A 13,743-nucleotide genomic window follows, 5' to 3' on the forward strand; every position below is an offset into this window, starting at 1 on the left:
GCAAAACCTTATCAGTTTTGAAGCCTGGACTGATTTATATATTTTTTATTAATACATGTATTTAGCAGGTACAATGCACACATAGTAGTTGGAGTCTAGAATCCCTCCCGTTTTTCTGCTCTACCAATTCATAATAATGCATTTAAAGGTGACATGTTTAATGACTTAAGACATTCCCTCGTTATTCACTCACACATTGCGCAAAAAAAAAAAGCCCTATCCTATTGTGTAGTCATGAAAACCGTCATTTTTTGATGCAGCGCCTCCTGCTGTTTAAAAAAAAAACCTTTAAAAAAATCTAAAAGGTCTTTAACCAGGAACTATAATTTATGTTGTACTGTGCAAGATATGGAACAAAAAACACAACAAGATAGAGCTATTTTTCAGAGTGTATTTTTCATACATGACGTCCAATATTTCAGTACGTTTTCTCATGTCTCAAATGTAAAACAATAACATTATATTTACAGTAAAATATTAAAAGCGATTCTTCTTAATAAGATATTGGGGCAGAGCAGAAGTCCTCACTCATATAAAATATACTTCTGACAACATTTTGTCTTAAACTCATTCATTACACATTACATATGGAAACGTGTGTACAATATGCGACTGATCAAATTACACAAGCAGTGAAGTTGTTTTGGCATGATCGATCACATTATTTTGAACAAAACAGGATTCTTGCTACCAGAAACCAGTCCACGGGCAATCCTTTCCTCTTTCAGTGCCTTCCATAAGTGATCCATGTCTCCAGGTCCGTTTATATCTGTAGTCGGCTCTGCGAGGTCTCTCCCTGAAGAAACAAGAGGTGTGCAATAAGAACCTGTAGATAATTTTCCCTAATCAATATTAACTCTCTTCAATTTGCCCCAAACGAGTCCACATATTCTTGGTTTGAAAATGTCCCATGGTCCTTTACGTAGGACAATACATGATTACTTAAACATGCATGAATCACTCAAATCAGAACTCTGTGAACTAAGTGTGAAGGAGAAGCATTACGACAAGGTTAAAATCTCATAAAAGTAAATGTGTGCATCCATCCATCCATTTTCTACCGCTTGTTCCCTTTCGGGGTCGCGGGTGACTGGAGGCTAAATGTGTGCATATTATGATAAATGTCTCTTGATTATACTGTATCGCCTGGATGATTACCTGACAAATAAAATGCCTTGTTGTTGAGCTCCATGACGACTACAGGCGGACGGTTGCCATAAGTTACGCAGGAGTACTGATGCTGGCTGTCCATGAGGGCTTCAAAATGGAGATACGCACGGAGCAGAAGGTCAGCCGAGGGGAATGAGGCGCCTTTGTTTGTCTTCAGAGACTCCACTATTTGACCGAACGTGGTGTTGGCCTGTAAATAAACGTTTCAATCACTCAACTATAGTTCCACCGTTACCATGGTGACACAATGCACACGTTAGCAAACACAAACGGAAAAAAAAAGGTTATACACTGCTTAAAAATCAAGAAAGAACAAGAAAGAAATACAAAATGCATTTAAATAACACGCTTTCAGGAGCCTGTGATCAACACAAGCTTTCATGGTCCTGTTTGAACCTCTTGCATGAGTCTCAACAAAAATGAATGTGAAAACGTGAAAAACAGTTGGCTAATGCTAACTCGCTTTTGACTGTAATGTCATTCGAAACAGTTCCTGTTTAATAGTAGATTCATCAGCAATTCGTGGTCATATTGTGTTCGAACAAAGCTCAGATTAAAGTCTAAACTTGACTCAGAGTTTAAGATAAACAATGGCTCTAGTTAGATTAACACCCTCAGTTAATGGAGGGCCACTTTCCCCTGTTGATTGCATTTGACTTTGCCATGAATTATCTAAAAAGTAAATTCACAAATGTTGAACCTGATGATTTCTCTGTGTAACAAAAAACAGCATTTTAACAACACTCATTATATCTGCCCATCATCTGTATTAAATATTATTGGCTGATGGAATGTTGTGATGTCACGTGAGCGCGGGTTACACGTCAGGGCAAAAGTGCGTACAATCACCTGCAGCGTGTTCCTGATCATGAGGCAAAGGGGTAGATCCAGAAGTAAATGGTCATTGAAGTTATGCAGACCGTCTCCCCATTCCTGATACCGGTACGGGACTCCACAGCGAGGGCAGAATTTATAATAGGTAGAAACGTCTGCAAACACAAGCATTTGACAGAAACGTTCAGTCATACAAAACACACACGGGTGCGGCAATACAACAAAATGTTAAGCGAAAGGTCCACCTTGAAGAATCCTTGAGTATGTGAGGATCTTGGCCTTGTGCGTGATGAGGACAGGCTGGCTCAGGACAATGCCGTCTGCGCAGTAAAGGCAGTTTATTTCAATGGGAATCAGATGTCGAGGATACTCCTTCTCCACAGGCAGAGAGAGGTGGTCGGGAAGAAGTGCAGGTAAGCGTTTGTTTATCAGGAGGTACTGCACCATGCTCCTGATTATTTGAATATCCTTCGGCGGGTAAGTGATTGCGCTCACATCAGTCTCCATTGCAGCAACCATTGACTCTATGGACTCTATGGCCTCCATTGTTTCAATGGTTTCCAGAGCGGCGTCCTCGACATCGCTCTCGACGTGTACCTCCGCCGTTGTTTGTACAGCCGACAGCACTTTGGGTCCTTGAACCAATTCCACTTTAGGTCTTAGAGCTTTTTTATTGCGCGGTTTACTGGGAGACTGCACCTTACGATTACTGAACAGACCGGGATCCGTTTGGTATAAGTGCCATTTCCCTATGTACTTGTGAATGCAGGACCTCTTAGTCCTGGAACAAGGACAGTACCATATGTTCTTTCGTTCGTTGTATGACACGATCAGTCTACGCAGGCGGCTGTAAATGGAGATGTTTGGCTCATAAACTGATATGCACTTCTTGGATGGTGGGTCTCCCAACAACAACTTAACGGAAAGTGGCACAATGTTTTGCATGGCTAGAAGTTGACGGTCAGAACAAAGCTTTATTTTACTCTTTGAAAACAACTTTTTCTTTGCCATCTCTGCAAGTATATTTTGTGGGAGCGCCGGTGAGGACAGGAAGGACCTGCAGTGTGAAATGGACTGGAGATGTTTGCATTTGTATGACTTGAGCTCAGTGCGCGCCAGCTCAAGTTTACTTTGACACAAGCTTGAATCACATGAAACGCACTCTACTTCGCCCTGCATTTTGATTTGGACGTGAAGCGGCCTGGAAACCCCACGGATAATATTGTGGACAGCGTAGATTCCATTCTGGGGATCTACGCACTCGCTTTTTAAATGAGAGGAGGCGGAAATGTCCGACTCTTGTAGTGAGTGCCAGCGGTCAATGTGCTTTTTCAGATTTTTCTTCGTAATTACGACACTACATTTGGGGCATTTTTGACGTCTGTGCTGGTTTGGCATTTTTGACGTGAAGTCTATGTTTTTGTAGACTGGTGTGGCGTTAGCCGGCTTAGGGGAGTCTTCGGCACCTGGGAGGGATTGTACATTTGGGGCGGATGTGTCTTTACTCTTGCACACTTCCAGATGCCTCATAAAGTCCATCGATCTCAGGACGGAGGAGCTACAGTGAGGACAGTGATAGTGCGGCACAGTGCGACACGTGCGACGACATCGGTGAATGGTGTAATCTGAAAGAAAACATCATCTCACTATGACAGTTCTTTACATCACCAATGTCTGGATTTGTCAAACATTATAATACCTGCATATTTTACTGAATAATTCAAGTGGATCTTTAGATGCATTTCAATCCTTGACCTTTTGGAGGGTAGGAACATTTTTGGAGAACAGAAAGGACAGTGAACAAAGCCGCATTCAGAGCACTGCTTAAGCTCTGGAAGAGAATCGCCTGTTTGTATAGTTATGTGCACCTAGAGAAAGAAGAGGAAATTAGTTTTCAGATTAGTCTTCTGTCCTTCCTTCCCCTTTTATTTAACATTTGCATACTAAAATGGTGTAAGATAAGCAAACTTCCACTTCTCCAACAACCCTATAATAATTGGAGAAGTAGAAAATAAACAAAGAATGTTGTTTTTATGTCAATGTAACATTGAGCTTTGTGGCGATGTGGCAAAAGAATAAAAACATGTAGAAATTTATATCATGTACCTTTTGATTCAGTTCTCCATCTTCTTCAACAGCAGTGCAGAGCTGGCGACCACCTTTGCAGGGGTCAAGTGTGGCATTGACTAACTCAGAGGCATCTTCAGCCGCTGAAAGGGCTTGAACAGCAGTGTCTGGTGCGTCTTTACTTTTGCACACATTTAAATGCCTCATAAAGTCTATAATTCTCAGGAGCGTGGATTTGCAGAAAGGACAGTGAGAGTGTGGCCTGTTTCGGCAACCGCGACAACATCGGTGTATAGTGTAACCTGAAAGACAACATAGGAATGTAGATTATATTTCATCGCTCACAAAGACAGTTAAGTGTAAATGTTAAAATGTAAAGTTAAGTAAGTGTTTATAGTTAAGGGAATACTGAGACAATGATAGGGCAAGATTGGCAGAAGAATGACATTTTGGATCTTTTCTGTTGAGATATGATGTAATATTTAACAGTTGTAATATTACCAATAAGCTGATTTATAAATACAGATTACCTGCATAATTCACCGCACGATTGAAGTGTCTCTTTAGATGTGCTTCTGTCTTGCTTTTCATGCTGGGCCGGAACCATTTTGGGGCACAAAAAGGGCAGTGAAAATCCCTGCAGCAGTCAGTGCATCGTTGGAGTGCTGGAAGTGTATTGCCTCTTTGAATGGTTATATCCATCTTGAGAGAGACAACACAATTCTCAGACAAGGAAACAGAGTCAAGCTTAAGTCCAAATAGAATAGTATTAGTAGAATAGTTTTAGAATATAAACTTTACATAATTTACCATTGCAATTCTTAGAGTGAATTATTTATTTAAACAGTAATGGCATTTTTGTACAATATAAAATGGTTAAACGCAAAGTTAGCACTCTGGATAACCAATGTGGATATACTTAGAGGTGGAAAATACATACAAATGTAGATAATATTGTGAACGTTGTTTTAAAGATAGGCAATATTTGAATATTGAGTGTATTGTTTATAGTATAAAAAAAATACTAAAGAGCTGATAAAAAATGTTTTAAAAGCTATGCACTTCTGGGATTCATATTACAGGGGTTTGTCTGATAATTAAACCACACCTAATACAATTAAAGACAGGTTTTAAACATTTTTTGTTGGGCAGACACAATATTGTCTGACTACTTCAAACATATTGATATATATATAGCCAACCCCAGATGTACTTTAAAAACTTGTTGTTGTTAAAATGACTCTTGTTTCGTTATACGTTGAAAATAGGTTATATTGGTACTCCAATATAGGATACCGGGTTCACCATACACCTATGTCAAAAGGCCACATTTTCGCGCTAGTTTGATCAACTGTGCGGCTTAAGAAGGGGAGGGAAAACTATAAATACAGGTCTCTGTGTAAAAATGTTCAGACATCTCTGTACATTCATGCATGACCGGTCTCCTTGCAAGTAAAACCTGCCTCTACTTCAGTGCCTCCGTTTTCCTTCTTAGTTAAGATTTATCCAACATCAAAATAATAATGTAAATAAATGTGTTACTGTAATGTGAGCTATTGGGTCGGATCAAAAACTACTTGGCAATAATGGACTTTGATCATCTTACATTTTGATCAGTTGCTTCTCCGGCCGCTTCTCCGGCCGCTTCTCCGGCCGCTTCTCCGGCCTCTTCTCCGGCCTCTTCTCCGGCCTCTTCTCCGGCCTCTTCTCCGGCCTCTTCTCCGGCCTCTTCTCCGGCCTCTTCTCCGGCCTCTTCTCCGGCCTCTTCTCCGGCCCCTTCTCCGGCCCCTTCTCCGTTCCCTTCTCCGTTCCCTTCTCCGTTCCCTTCTCCGTTCCCTTCTCCGTTCACTTCTCCGTTCCCTTCTCCGTTCCCTTCTCCGTTCCCTTCTCCGTTCTCTTCTCCGTTCTCTTCTCCGTTTGCATCAGTTTTGGGGCTCAGCTGTTTTTTAAGCTGGTGAACAACAACTACAGTTTTTTCATTTTTTATATAAGAGGCTTTTGGTTTGTTTTTCTTTTGTTTCTGACGTGAAAGTAGTTTCGCCTTTTTTTCTGAGTCTTTTTCTGAGACTGGTGTGGCGCTCGTCAACTCAAAGGTCTCTTCCTTTGGTTCAATCCCTAAGAGGGATTGTACAGCAGGGTTTTTTGTCTTGCACCAATCCAAATGCCTCTTGAAGTCAAATGATCTAAGGACTGTGGATTTACAGTAAGGACAGTGATAGTGTGCCACTTTTCGGCAGAGGCGACAACACCGGTGTATCGTGTAACCTGAAAGAGAGGAATGGATCTAAAAGACTGTTGTTTGATAACATGTTTAGTTTCATTGCAGATATTACCTCCATGTTTCACTGCTCTATTGAAGTGTCTCTTTAGATGAGCCTTAACTTTTGACTGTGAGGTGGGCAAGAACCATTTAGGGGTGCAGAAGGGACAGTGGAAATAATGGCAGCAATCGGTACAGCGAGTGTATTCTGGAAGATCGTTTCCTCTTTGAATTGTGATATCCATCTTGAGAGAAAAAAAAGAGAATCAAATACATTTTTAGACAAACTCCTCCAAGACTAAACAATAAAACTTGGCTCACAAACACAGCACACATTTTCTATCGCTTGTTCCCGTTAGGGGTCGCGGGTGACTGGAGCCTATCCCAGTGACTTTTGGCCTTAAGCGGGGTACACCCTGGATAGGGGTCAGCTTGTCGCAGGGTATAAATATATACATACATACATACATACATGGAATAATAATATTTGTATTAACGCGTAATGTAGAGCATTTTAGTTATCTTTAGAGATATATCCAAAATGAAATAATATTATGGATTTTTATATGCAGAATCTGAATATTAAGTACATAGTTAATAGTTAAAAAATTAAATAAAAGCTACAAAAAGAGCTTATGCATACAGCATAACTTTAAAACTTTTAATTATCTCTTTTTGCACATTTTGCATATCTTCAAAACAACAAGATATGCAAATCATGGTTTCATGATATTATCTTCATTTCCATATACATTGTCGACCTCTACATAATATTGTCTGAATATCATTATCAGGATACTCCAAAAAATATGATCTAAATTATTATCTCAATGCATTTGATTATAGTAAAATAATGGCGACTTTACTCGTACTGTGAAGAGCAACATACAAACCACACTAAATTTACAACGCTTTAGCAACTCTCAACTGAGATTAACATTCTTTGTTGAAGTGGTAATGTAAGGTACAGAACTAAATTACCATCTTATAAAAAATAAAGGTTCTGGGATGGAATCAAATAGGTTTAAAAGTTGATTTAAAAAGCTAAAAATTAGTAGCTAGCTGTTAGCACACTATCATCACCTCAATATTTACAAAAAATGAAGCTTATTTTTCAGAGATTACAACTTGAAATAGAAGATGTGTTAGTTAGTTGATCTATTAGATATGTTGATTTTTATTGAAACCAAATCAAAAAGAGATCTTACTTAAATGGTATTTCTATCACTTACGCTGTCGTATTGCGGATGTGCTTATTCTTGTTCTTATTGTTTTTCCGGCAGGCTAGCTAGACATGGCTAGCGCACTACTGCCCTCCACTGGTCAGGCGACTAAACACCTAAAACATTAATTAAAAGACTGGTTTAAAATGATTAATTTTGACTTATTATCAAAATAATAGATTAACACACAGTGGAGAAAAAAAAATACAGATAGATAATCACCGGGGGAAACATGTGCTGTTTCTGCCTCTAGACTCGGACATTATGGAACGACAAGTGAAGATCCGCACTTTTACGGCAACCGGAACTACCACAATGTAAAATTAATGATCTACCTATGTTATAATTGCATACTAATAATATGTCGTATTTAAAATTAGACACACAAGTGCGATGTGCGTAGACTCTTGATAGGTGGCGCCAAAAACAAAAAAGCAAAAAAGAAGAGAAGCTGCCGTGCGTCTGACGTCATGACGCACATCAGCTGTTCGACCTCCAGCTCCAGCTCGTGGCGGTGGTGCTCTGTCCGCTGTCTCCGACCCGTCGCTGTGTTTTTAGGGGGAGGATTGACAGACACATGCCGTTTTTGGAGCGCTGTTGTTGGGATCTGATGTTGCCATGAGTGCCCTGTGTCGTCTCGTCCAGAGGGGCCTTCTGTGCAGCGGGTGGTCGTGTGGTTTTCCTTCCGGGGTCCGCGCTTTCAGCTCGGCCAGGTATCTGTGGTAGCTGCCCTGCTATTAAGCTTCTGTCTGACTGTGCCCCATCGTGCAACGGTTACCGCACTGTTACTATGGCACCGCTTCAGTTTAGCATCTTTACTGGCTTGTACTAGCCACTATTTACTATCTATTTAGACGAGTTAGTGTTTTTAGAAGTAGACACTGCGGCGTGACATTCAGGCTACACGGTACTACACTACTCCACTTGTACTCACTTTTACTCTCTTTTCAATTTAATGCGCCAGATATCTGTTCTGTTTATTTTCCACGTATAAAACCTTTGCTAGCAGTGCATAGAATATGTAATTTTATGAACGTTTGGTACATAGTGACCACCTGTCCCTCTTTTGGTTGTCCTGCATAGCCGTTTAGGCCTCTGTCCCTTGTCACTTATTATTTACATTATGTCCCCCTCTAGGAATGTTAAGATGTTTCTGTTAATCAATAACGTGATTATTCAGTCACAATATAACCGCAAGAAGTGACCAAAAAAAAGAAAGTATCGTGGCTATTTTAGAAGCAAAAATAGGTCATTTCAATTCAATCCAGGCTCTGCAAACCAAATCTAAATGTCATTTATGTCAAACTAAGTTTACTTTATCGTTCATAATGCATCAGAATTGAGATTGCAAATGTCTTGGTTTAGGTCCAAGGACAGCACTGAACCATAAAATGAACTGAAAAGTGCAGAAATGTCACTTTATACACGTTTGAGCTAATTTTTGAATCGTTTCAGAGCATACAGTCAATATTAAACTATGCACATCTCCAAAATAAGAATCACAATATTATCCTGTTTTTGTTTGCTTGGTTTTTATTGCCCACTTAAGTGATGTTACTGTATTTAGACACTACGAATTAAACTGAATGAAAGATTTTGCTGTTCTTAGGTCATATGAATGGTATTAAATAGTGATGACGTTAACATAAAAAAACAAGATAATATAAATATTCCTCACAAAAAAACATCACATTTTATTGGGTCTTGTCTTTCAGGGTTGTAATATGAAATTACCTTTTGCTCTTTGGTGAGCTATCAAACGGCATTTTCCTTTTGTCAGACAGGATAGTTTGTTTATTTACCTGGTTTACCAGTCTGACAAAAATAAATTGGCTTTTAATAGTGATCTATTGCTATTATAAACCCTCCAACTGTGTTTTCATGGTTAAAGTTTGTTGAAAATCAAAGGGTTTTTATAGCAGTATATCTACGTCTAAGGCTAAATTTATCATGTCCCACCACATTGCTATTTGCTAATTGCACATGTTTTATTGGATATTAAATGTTCCCTGAGCGACTAAAAATAGGCTATTATTTAGATATATTTATTATCATCAATCATATTTGTGTCACAAGTTTTAACCAGTAGGTGGAAGCAAATATTAATTTACAGTACGTCACACACATCAAAAAAACAACACTGAAATGACTACAGATGTTCTTTTTGTTCAAACAGTTACATTTGTCAGGTCATTTTAATTTGTCTTCACTTCATCTATTGTGATTTCTTCTTAAACTGTTGCCCGCAGCACTGACTGAAACTGCACACTGTGTCGAATAAAGATGTCATAATAATCATAAGATCACGTGTTTCTCAGCGGGGTGAACTTGTCCTACGATGTCTTCGACGGGAAAAACGATGGCACTCCTCTGGTGTTTCTGCACGGACTGTTCGGCAGCAAGTCAAACTTCCACTCCATCGCAAAGTCCCTGGTGCAGAGGACGGGTCGAAAGGTAATGCAGTGAAGGAAGGCCTTTTACACAGACCCGTGTCTTAGCTCGTTTGTGATTCTGTTGCCTATTTTCATCCAACCGAGTCTCATTTTCAAATATATTCTACCCGATCGTTAAATGCACCGAAGGCTTGAATGTTTCCCGTTACTTGACACCTTAAGGTTTCGAGGCAAAACGGGGCATTCGGCAGTCGTTCTATTGTGATGTGGTAAAGACGCTAAACACTTAAACTCAAACACTTAAACTCAAACACTTTTAATCCTAAATGATCGTACATACATGGTACATTTTTCAAATTAATCATAGTTATTACAATGCCAAAAAATGCATAATCTAAAATAAAACCTAATACCACACTGACTTTGCTGTGGGTTTTATGCACGAGCAGGTGTTAGGTTCAGGGGTGCAGTTGTTTCCACGTGTGTTGGCGTATACTACATGTAGAATATATTTATAACTGTCTATTTCACGCTACATAAATCTTCTACTTTCATTTAATCTGCGCATTCTCTTTAATTTAAGCACACTGATACATCACCCTGACTCTGCGCTTACCCGTAATAGCCTTTTATTCCATAATGAGCACCCCTGATATGGATGCTGTATCGGTGGTATTTAACTCGTGGTATTTAACCCGTAGTATAGGTAAACGCGCCCGTCTGAAGGTTGATGGTTTGATCTAGGCTTTGTTCGGTGCATTATAGTTTTTTCGGACTCTGGCGTGTTTGTGTGCAAAGATAAAGTGTGAAAATCAAGGCAGAATAATCCCAAAATGAGTCTTTTTTTCCCCTGTTTGGGCCCCTGTCCGCTCCAAGTGTCCTAACAGCCGTCCTGTGTCAGTTAGGTGCTGACGGTTGACGCCCGTAACCATGGTACCAGCCCCCACAGCCCGGAGCTAACGTACGAAGCGATGAGCGCGGACCTGAAGCTGCTCCTGTCCCAGCTCAAGATTGACCGCTGCGTCCTGATCGGGCACAGCATGGGAGGCAAGACCGCCATGACAACCGCGCTGACTCTGGTGAGAGGAAACACTCCGGGGGTCTGTGGTTCTGGTCTCGCTTTACAAAAATACTTAGACTTTAGAAATCTCGTGTGACGGTAATAGTACTTTGTTCGGAGGGAAGTTTGGGCTTGAGAACTAAACTTTCCTATTTTCAGTGGCACTAGGGTGAGAGGCAGTATTTTGTTCTTTTAAAGTTGAGGTTTATTTAAAAAGTCTGCCTCGTCTTTGTCCGTGAACGTTATAATTTAAAGGCAGGATTATTTGCTTTTCATAAGAAACCTTGAAATCTGAACTTTTTTGCAATTTTTCTGCACTTATGTTTAATATTACGGTCCATAATTTGGGTGCAATATCCTTGAACCTCAACACACTGATTGGTTTCCATAATCTCGTCATCAATAAAACAGAGACATTTTTGTAAATCTCCCACGCATTATGACGTAGGTCTGCGAGTCTTTAGTCACTTCTTTCTGTGTTCCAGCCGAGTGTGGTGGAGAGGCTGGTGGTGGTGGACATCACTCCCTCGCAGAGCAACACTCGCACAAACTTCAGGACCTACATCCAGGCCATGCAAAACGTCCAGATCTCCTCAGACATCCCACGGTCCACAGCGCGAAGAATGGCAGAGGACCAGCTCCGTAAATGTGTCAAGGTCAGAAATGCAGACGTAAAAGTATAGGCATTGACCAGCTAATCTTAAGATCAACGTAAGATCAAAGTATTGGCCCACGTCTACAGGGGGAAAAGGATATATGGCCTTACAGTTATTCATTTTATTTATTTCATTGCAGCACTGCTTTTTAAATCTTCATCTTCTTTCTTTCTCCCAGCATCCTCTGTCTGTTTCTTTTGATAGTTACAGAGACGAGAGCTGCAGTTTTGGAGACATTTCTTTCCTCTTCTAACACATGCAGTTGCGAATACATTTTGTGTTCAATCATTTGTCCCAAGAACCTGTAACTTAATAATAATTGTATATCTTTCTCCAGGAGCGCTCAGTGCGACAGTTCCTGCTCACAAACCTGATGGAGCTGAACGGACACTACGCCTGGAGAGTGAATTTAGATGTCATCTCGGCCCAGCTCGAAACCCTCCTGAGTTTCCCTCATTACGAAACGCCGTACGAGGCCCCCACTTTGTTCCTGGGAGGGGCCAGTTCTGCCTATATCAGGTGTCAAATATCATATTCATATCATATTATTATGGAAAGTCACGTCAGTCTGCAATCGCTTCGGTGTCATTTAAACCAGACCAAAACAAGAAGTGAGAGTGAAGCCTTCACCCTGAAGAGTTGGAGAGGCTGAAAAGGCTAATGGTTTTGCTGCTGGAGATTAGTGTGTGTTTTACAGTTCCAAAGCTAACTTTTTTTATGCATTTTAGCCGATACCAAAATCTGATATTTGTCTTGCTGTTGTGGCTGATAACGGCAGGGCTTCAATGCTAAATGCAGTTACAGGAACGTTTTTGTCCTGTTTGAACTGTCGTGAGAATTGGGAAACGGGACAAAATAGAGGATCCCACTCATGAGACACATAATCCGAATAAATCTTTCCTGGCTCCTTTTGCCTCCAAAATGACGAGAAAGGTAATTACGTCCTCCCAAACGGGGGATCGAATTAACCCCCACCAATAAGCAAGGCCCACAAATACCCAAATTAACTTTCTTTATAACAATTATAGCTAAATATGTTTTTGCAGCTAAACCACCTGTTTAGCTTCATTGCTCTTCTATCTCCATTAGCGATTGAAAGCAAATCACCAACACTGATATTATGCACAGCTCTCACTGATACCGATATTAGCACTGATAATGAATTAACCCTAATCGTTTGAAGCAGTGGGTGGTTTGGATACAAAAGCGTGCCACAGCAACACCAAATAAGCCGTGCCTGCCATTTTAAACCCTCGTTTCTTGTAATGTACGACTAAAATGGTTAAATGGAGACTGCATTTGAGAGTTAATGTTCGAGCCTTCTTCTCAAACTCAAACGTTGTCGTCTGAAACGTCAAAAAGCCGCGTCTCGGTTTTGTAGTTTTTTAAGTCTGGTTGTTTAACTGTCCCTCCTCTCCCGACAGCTCCGACGACTACCCAGAGATCCAGCGCTTGTTTCCGTACGCGGACATCCAATACATCCCCGACGCCAGCCACTGGATCCACGCCGACAAACCTCTGGACTTCATCAGCTCCATCATCTCCTTTCTGCAGTCTGAGTAACCCACCGTAACCCACCGTAACCACCGCAAACTATCAATCTAGTTCTGTTACTGCAAATCTATGCTGGACCAAACTTTTACCTTCACCATTTTTAGCTGTGTCAAACATTGTAGCATTCTGTTTAGCTTGGTTTTAACGTCGAGTGATGTTCGTAGTGTTGCTAGAGCTATAACATTTACTTTTTTACATTGGTTCGAAAGGCGAGAACGGTAGAATTATATCGATGAGTACCACTTTACATTAACTACACCTTAATTAGACGTATTAAAGCATGAACAGAGACTTAATTCATAATGATAGTTTATTAAGAATGATTCAGGTTTGATTTAAAGTTTAGTAAATTGCTAATCCTGAATCATTCTTAATAAAGTATTTGTTGATTATGAATGAAGTGTTTGTTCATGTTTTTTAAGGCTAATTACAGTGTAGTTATTATAAAGAGTTGTTTTTAAGGTAATGCACTAATCCAAAGATTGCAAAGTACTGTCTTGTGGTTAAAGCTGGATTTGAAATTGCT

General features: G+C 40.2%; 2 protein-coding genes across 2 annotated transcripts; one reads left to right on the top strand and one right to left on the bottom strand.

The window, feature by feature from the left end:
* Positions 1 to 377: 377 nt before the first annotated feature.
* Positions 378 to 7,646, bottom strand: LOC140360584 (uncharacterized). Its single transcript, XM_072445839.1, has 10 exons — positions 7,564 to 7,646; positions 6,405 to 6,576; positions 5,678 to 6,336; positions 4,602 to 4,773; positions 4,111 to 4,373; positions 3,704 to 3,872; positions 2,250 to 3,629; positions 2,020 to 2,159; positions 1,159 to 1,360; positions 378 to 796 (listed from the first exon to the last, which is right to left on the bottom strand). Exons 2-10 carry the CDS (start codon positions 6,574 to 6,576, stop codon positions 657 to 659), a joined length of 3,297 nt encoding a protein of 1,098 aa, XP_072301940.1. The 5' UTR covers positions 7,564 to 7,646; the 3' UTR covers positions 378 to 656.
* Positions 7,647 to 8,034: 388 nt separating this feature from the next.
* On the top strand, positions 8,035 to 13,321 carry abhd11 (abhydrolase domain containing 11). The gene is made up of 6 exons (XM_072445840.1): positions 8,035 to 8,267; positions 9,873 to 10,008; positions 10,853 to 11,026; positions 11,493 to 11,663; positions 12,001 to 12,182; positions 13,088 to 13,321. Exons 1-6 carry the CDS (start codon positions 8,173 to 8,175, stop codon positions 13,224 to 13,226), a joined length of 897 nt encoding a protein of 298 aa, XP_072301941.1. The 5' UTR covers positions 8,035 to 8,172; the 3' UTR covers positions 13,227 to 13,321.
* Positions 13,322 to 13,743: the final 422 nt, after the last annotated feature.

This window comes from Eucyclogobius newberryi, unplaced genomic scaffold (genome assembly GCF_026437365.1).
Source record: "Eucyclogobius newberryi isolate DKJ021-1_F unplaced genomic scaffold, fEucNew1.0.hap1 SCAF_15, whole genome shotgun sequence".
Lineage (NCBI taxonomy): Eukaryota > Metazoa > Chordata > Actinopteri > Gobiiformes > Gobiidae > Eucyclogobius > Eucyclogobius newberryi.

Bases quoted from the DNA above. Each gene is read 5' to 3' on its own strand.
- abhd11 (XM_072445840.1), top strand. From the start codon at position 8,173: ATGAGTGCCCTGTGTCGTCTCGTCCAGAGGGGCCTTCTGTGCAGCGGG. The intron at 11,027-11,492 runs GTGAGAGGAAAC...TCTGTGTTCCAG, and splicing joins TGACAACCGCGCTGACTCTG to CCGAGTGTGGTGGAGAGGCT. The intron at 12,183-13,087 runs GTGTCAAATATC...CTCTCCCGACAG, and splicing joins GCCAGTTCTGCCTATATCAG to CTCCGACGACTACCCAGAGA.
- LOC140360584 (XM_072445839.1), bottom strand. From the start codon at position 6,576: ATGGATATCACAATTCAAAGAGGAAACGATCTTCCAGAATACACTCGC. The intron at 1,361-2,019 runs GTGATTGTACGC...GTTTATTTACAG, and splicing joins TGATCAGGAACACGCTGCAG to GCCAACACCACGTTCGGTCA. The intron at 797-1,158 runs GTAATCATCCAG...TTGTTTCTTCAG, and splicing joins CAAGGCATTTTATTTGTCAG to GGAGAGACCTCGCAGAGCCG.